Below are 6,716 nucleotides of genomic sequence, written 5' to 3'. Positions count from 1 at the left end.
AGTTACAGAGAGGCAGAGGCAGAGACAGAGGTCTATACAGTGGTTCACTCCTTAAATGGCCGCAATGGCCAGAGCTGGGCAGATCTGAAGCCAGGAGCCAGCAGCTTCTTCAAATCTCCCACGGGGGAGCAGGGGCCCAAGGACCTGGGCCATCCTCCACTGCTATCCCAGCCATAGCAGAGAGCTGGACTGGAAGTGGAGCAGCCAGGACTCGAACTGGCGCCCATATGAGATGCCGGCACTGCAGGTAGTGGCTTTACCTGCTACGCCACAGCACTGGCCCTGGGACCCAATTTCTTGAGCCATCACCTACTGTCCCCAGAGTGCACATTAGCAGGAAGCTAGAACAGAGAATGGAACCAGGACTCAAACTTATGCACTCTAATAGGGGGTGTAGGTATCCCAAGTGATGGCTCCACTGTCAAATACCTGTGCTGACCAAAAGGGGTTTACATTACTGGATATCTAAAGGTCAATTCTGAAAAAGGTCCTGCATATTTAACCTTGGTTGCACAGCACTTAATGAGCTGCAAAATCCTGAATGGGGGAGGGAGTAAAATTTTTAAAAGGAGAGAGGAAAGAAATAAGGTACATCAAATAATGCTTGTAAAAACTAAAACCCAGACACAGGACTTCTGGGTCCTGCTTGATAAAGCAGATTGTATTAGACCAATCTCTCCACATAAGTATATGAAAAAGTTGTACATTTGTAAAATGACTGAAAGCACTGGAGAGTAACTAACACAAGCAGAACTTGAGGCATTACAAACCTTGGCTCTTTTACTAAGATTGCTTTTCAAAGGATAGCATGGGGCATTTGTGTACAAAAATGCTGTCTAAGCTGGAGAGACAGATGTTAGAATTCAGAGCTAACCAAATGGCTGGGACTTGAGAAGTCAAAATCCCAGAGACGAGGTAATTATACATATACAGACCAAAATAACTTTTTTTTTTTTTGACAGGCAGAATTAGACAGTGAGAGAGAGACAGACAGAGAGAAAGGTCTTCCTTTGCCATTGGTTCACCCTCCAATGGCCGCCGCGGCCGGCACGCTGCGGCCGACGCATCCCACTGATCCGAAGCCAGGAGCCAGGTGCTTCTCCTGGTCTCCCATGCGAGTGCAGGGCCCAAGCACTTGGGCCATCCTCCACTGCCTTCCCTGGCCACAGCAGAGAGCTGGCCTGGAAGAGGGGCAACCGGGACAGAATCCGGCGCCCCGACCGGGACTAGAACCCAGTGTGCTGGCGCCACAGGCGGAGGATTAGCCTAGTGAGCCACGGCGCCGGCCACAAAAGAACTCTTAAACTCTGCCTGCGAATCTGCCTGTGAATCTCCTTATGTCACTGGCCATCTTATGCACTGGATGCGACTCTAAGAGGTCAGCAAAAAACAGCAATTGGGAAATTCAAGAACAGAGCTGAAATGAGAGATACAGTGCTAGGTGGGGGGCTGTAGTTCAGGCCCCTAAAAGCTGATAAAGTTGAGGAAGCTTGGGCAACAATCTACGATTTCAACTGCTTGAATTTTCACCCAACAGCCAATGAAAAAGATTTGAAGTGTATGAAAAAATAGGCAAAAATTACTGAAGTAAAAATGCCTTAAAACTAAGGAAAATTAAAGACAAATGGATCCAAAGTGATTTGGAATTTGGCATTATCAGACAGAATTTTAAAAATTACTGAGTAATATGTTCCAAAAAATAGGAAAAAGACAAGGCAGATGAAAATATGGAGAATTTCAGTGGAAAACTGGAATCCATAGAAATAAACAAGTAGTTTTTTTTTTTTTTAAAGATTATTTGATTATCTGAGAGACAGAGAGACAGACAGACACAAGTATGTTCTGTTGGTTCACTCCCCAAATGGCAGCAACAGCCAGGGCTGGAACAGGAGCTTAATCTTGGGTCTCCCATGTGGGTGGCAGGGGCCCAAGTACTTGGACTATCTTCCACTGCTTTCTGTCACTGTGCCTTTCAAACAAGTAAACAAAAGCAGACAGGACTCAAACCACTCACTTGACAGGTAGCCTGAGTAGGGAGCTTAACCCACTGGGCCAAAACAACTGCCCCCAGAAGAGGAAGTTTGCATAAGATATATGTGTGGAATAATCACATAGCCAAGAGTAAATTTTCAATAAGGCAGAGCAATAACGAAGAGATAAAGGCCCAGACTTTTCCAAAACTAATGAAAGCTATTAACTTAACAATTTCAAATTCAATAAACCCCAGGTAAAATAAAAATAAAGAAAACTAGACTGGGCTCATTACAGTGAAACTGCTGAAAACCGAAAGTCAAAAATCTGAAAAGCTGCCAGAGAATAAAGGACAACTCACCTTCAAAGGATCAACAAGAAGACTGACGGATGACTGGACAGCAGAAAAACATCATTAAAAAGGAGCAGTACTCGGGGCTGGCACTGTGGTGTAGTGGGTAGGCCACCGCCTGCAGTGCCGGCATCCCTTATGGGTGCTGGTTCAAGTCCCAGCTGCTCCACTTCTGATCTAGCTCACTGCTACGGCCTGGGAAAGTAGTAGAAGATGGCCCAAGTTCTTGGGCCCCTGCACCCATATGGGAGACCTGGAAGAAGCACCTGGCTCCTGGCTTTGCTTTGGAGTGGCGCAGCTTCGGCTGCTGCGGCCAACTGGAGAGTGAACCAGTGGATGGAAGACCTAAGAATTATAAAAAAAAAAAAAAAAAAAAAAAAAAAAAAAGAGCAGTACTGGCATTGTGGCAAAGTGGGTTAAGCCACTAACTGAGACATCCCATTCAAGTCTTGGCTATTCTGCTTCTGATCTAACTCCTTGCTAATGCCCCTGGGAGGTAGCAGATAATGGCCAAAATACTTGAGTTTCTGCTACCCATGTGGGAGGCCCAGCCTGAGTCCCAGGCTCCTGGCTTCAGCCTGGCCCAGCCTTGGCTGTTGTAGGCATTCTGGGCTCCTCTCTGTCATTCTGCCTTTAAAAAAGATAAAGAAAAAGAAAAAAAGAAAGGAAGAAAAAAAATCTCTGCTATCCACAGAAAAATATCCTTCAAAAATGTATCACTGCTAACATGCCGGTACTTTTAAAAACATGGAAAATTCTTCAGAATGAAGGAGAGTGATCTAGAAGAGGAAGGGAGAACTCTGGAAGGTGTGCCTATATTGACACAGAATATTCCAGAGTAAGTGCACAGTCTTAGAAATTATTAAGTTTCATTCATTTTGTAGATAGAAAACAAAATGGAAAAACATTCTTAAACAAAAGGCTCTATTTGGACTAAAGAAAAGGCGGCTTGGGGCAATTTTGATTCTTCAGGAACATTAGAGTTGTAATATGTATATTAACTAATATAAAGTCAGCAAAGACTTAGGTAATAACCTAACATGAGCTAGGGACTACTGTTAAGTGCAGGGGATATAAATATGACTAAGAGAAAAGTCCTGTGGCTCAAAGAATTCATAGTAACAGCAGCAAACTAGTTTTCATTTCTACATCCAGGGAAGGCAAAATAAGAGACTTTCTTAGTCCAAGGTAACATCACATATATTATATGTACTTATAGTATACATTAGGCTTTATGTATACCCTGATGCACACATACATTGATCCTGTAAGAGATTTTACATCCTGAACAGAATTTTTAAATGAGAAAAACCAGACTCAGGGAGGTGAAGCAATGGTCTTATAAATGGTACAGAATAGAACATCACTATCTTGAAAGATACATTTCTTTCTTTCCCTGGTATTTCATGAAGACTTAGGACAACCAACAGACACCTTTTATTTTTTCTAGTAGAGTTTTGTACTTTACTTCTACCAAAAGACAGAAAATGATGCTAATATCTACTGTTATTAAATCAATTAAATCAGGAAAACTGAAACATTATGGTTCTAAGGCATTTGGAAACAGCTTAAATTCTTAATGAATCCAATAGATTACGTCTTTTACAAACTAATTTTCCACCAAGGCCACTGGATTATTTAGTAATTTAAGAGTTAGGTTTTGGGGCTGGCGCTGTGGCATAGCAGGTAAAGCCCCCGCCTGCAGTGCCGGCATCCCATATGGGCACCAGTTCAAGTCCTGGCTGCTCCACTTCTGATCCAGCTCTCTGCTATGGCTGGGATAGCAGTGGAAGATGGCCCAAGTCCTTGGGTCCCCGCACCCACATGGGAGACCTTAAGAAGCTGCTGGCTCCTGGCTTCGGATTAGTGCAGCTCCCTCCATTGCGGCCATCAGGGGATTGAACCAGCGAATTGGAAGACCTCTCTATCTCTCAGCCTCTGCCTCTCTGTAACTCTTCCTTTCAAATAAAATAATCTTTTTTTTAAAAAAGTTAGGTGCACTATTCTATTTTTATATACACACACACACACACACACATATATATATATATATATACCTTTTATGTAATCTTTCATTTGAAACAGTTTTTTTTTTTTTTTGACAGGCAGAGTTAGACAGTGAGAGAGAGAGAGACAAAGAGAAAGTTCTTCCTTTCCATTGTTTCACTTCCCAAATGGCCCCTATGGCCAGCGTGCTGTGGCCAGCGTGCCGATCCGAAGCCAGGAGCCAGGTGCTTCTGCTGGTCTCCCATGCGGTTGCAGGGCCCAAGCACTTGGACCATCCTCCACTGCACTCCCGGGCCACAGCAGAGAGCTGGACTGGAAGAGGAGAAACTGGGACAGAATCCGGCGCCACAACCGGGATAGAACCTGGGGTGCTGGCGCCGCAGGCGGAGGATTAGCCAAGTGAGCCCTGGTGCCAGCCGAAAAACTATTCTTTCTATCTAGTTCCCTGCAAATGTTCCTGGAAAAGCAGCTGTGGATGGCCCAAGTGTTTGGTCCTTTGCCATCCACATGTGAAACCTAGATAGAGTCTCAGGCTCCTGGCTTCAGTGTGGCCCAGCCCTGGCCATTGCAGCCATTTTGAGAGTAAATCAGAGGATGAAAGATCTCCCTCCCTCCTCCTCTCTGTTGTTCTTTCAAATAAATAAATATTTTAAAATAAAAAAAATAACTAAAAACTCATTTCAATAGTGAATTTGATAGGTAATTAAAAAAATTTGGGGGGGGGGAGTGAAAGGGGGCCCAGAAGAGAGATTCCTCAACCACTGGTTCACTCCCCATATGCCTACAATGCCTAGGGCTGGGCCTGGGAACCTGGGAGTCAGGAATTCAATCCAGGTTTCCCATGTGGGTTGCAGGGACCTGATCACATGAACCATCACTGCTGCCTCCAAAGGTCTGTATTAGCAGAAAGATGGAGTCAGGAGCCAGAGCTGGGCATCAGACCCAAGCACTCCAATATGGGATATGGACGTCTCAACTGCTAGGCCAAATGCCTAGCCTTCTCACCGCGTTTTAAGTTCTATAAACATAATTTTGTCTTTGAGCATACAAACTATATATTATAGTCTAAACCTCAATCAGCCAGTGTCCCTTAGCCAAGGGACAAACCTGGATCTTCCTCCATAAAATGTAAGGAAGATTTATATTGTTACTATATAAGGACGATAAAAAGGATCAAGTTCCAAGACACGCTATAACTTTTTCTAAGTAGTTCTTCAGTAATCTTGCTGATGGCCCAATCTTGACTTGGGTTTTTTTGGCTTAGAAAAGGAGCTTAAAGCTTTGTCACTTTCATACCTACTCAAGGATGGGCCAAAAATCAAAGCATGTGGTTCACACAAAAGGAGAGTACTTATCTGACATATAAGATTTGAGAGCTCTGACTAGACTGTATTTTCTAGCAATCAGGATATATAAATAGTAAAAAGTCAAAGAACAAAAGATGCATTTTCTCTTCTTACCACCCTTCATTCCACTTGGCTGGAGGGATAGGAGTCAGGCTACTTCACAGTCTTGTTTTTAGAACTAAGGACTTCGGGCAATGACTCAGTCTCTTTAGTTCTGATTATGTTATTTTTTCTTGTTTAAGCTCTGGGAATTGAAAATGAAGAGACTGAAAGTTAATAGCCTGGGTGGCCAGCCTGATTTGAAGCTATGTGAGGTCTCGGACAGTCAACCTGGTCAGAGAGCAAGGACATGGTTGCAGACATGGGTGCTGTGGTGCAGTGAATTAAGCCTCTTTTGGACACCTGCATCCCTTATCAGAGTACAATTTGAGTCCCAGTTACTTGGCTTCTGATCCAGCTCCCTGCTAATATGCCTGGGAAAGCAGCAGATGATGGCTCAAGTACTTGAATTCCTGCCACCCACGTGGGAGACCCAGATGGAGTTCTTGGTTCCCGGCTTTAGACTGTTCCAGCACCAGCTATTGCAGCCATTTGGAGGTTGAGCCAGCAGATGGAAGATCTATCTATTTACCTTTAAATAAATAAATAAATAAATAAATACATCTGTTTTAAAAAGATACTGCTGCAAATGCTCATCACTAAGGGCAGAGTTCACCTTGGAACTGTACATGCCTATGAGAAAATTACAGATAAATTCTATACATGTTTAAGAATGCAGGCATGCCAATACAATTTCAGTTATTATTACAACCATTTTGCCATGTGAGTAATTTCCATTGTGGTTTATTCCAATTCTAATAGAAAAACTGGCTAGCAAAGTAGATAAACTGCAGATACCCCTTCCCACCCAAATTTACTATTTTTCATGTCTTCCTCCAAAACTCAGAATTTACTCTTGCTAATAATTTACCACTTATAAGTTAATCAATTTACACTAACATTAGTCAACTTCCTTTCATAAGTGACTTTATATTTCTTGT

The 6,716-nt window shown here is 43.1% G+C and overlaps 1 protein-coding gene across 6 annotated transcripts in view; it reads right to left on the bottom strand.

Moving 5' to 3' along the window:
* SRSF12 (serine and arginine rich splicing factor 12) overlaps positions 1-6,716 on the bottom strand; it is a 61,612-nt gene that overhangs the window by 16,185 nt on the left and 38,711 nt on the right. The window contains exon 5 of one of the 6 annotated variants that reach the window (XM_089332914.1): positions 208-6,307. The exons of the other annotated variants lie outside the window; for them this stretch is intronic. Within the exon in view, the coding sequence (XP_089189040.1) occupies positions 6,304-6,307 (4 nt within the window). The 3' untranslated portion in view covers positions 208-6,303. Of the gene's footprint in view, positions 1-207; positions 6,308-6,716 lie in introns of those variants that run through there. 6 annotated transcript variants of the gene reach the window in all.

The sequence above is a fragment of the Oryctolagus cuniculus genome, chromosome 5 (genome assembly GCF_051225735.1).
Source record: "Oryctolagus cuniculus isolate XC-2025 breed Fujian yellow rabbit chromosome 5, ASM5122573v1, whole genome shotgun sequence".
Classification (NCBI taxonomy): Eukaryota; Metazoa; Chordata; class Mammalia; order Lagomorpha; family Leporidae; genus Oryctolagus; species Oryctolagus cuniculus.
Note: the sequence above shows the minus strand (reverse complement) of the source record. Positions and strands in the feature narration are given on the sequence as shown.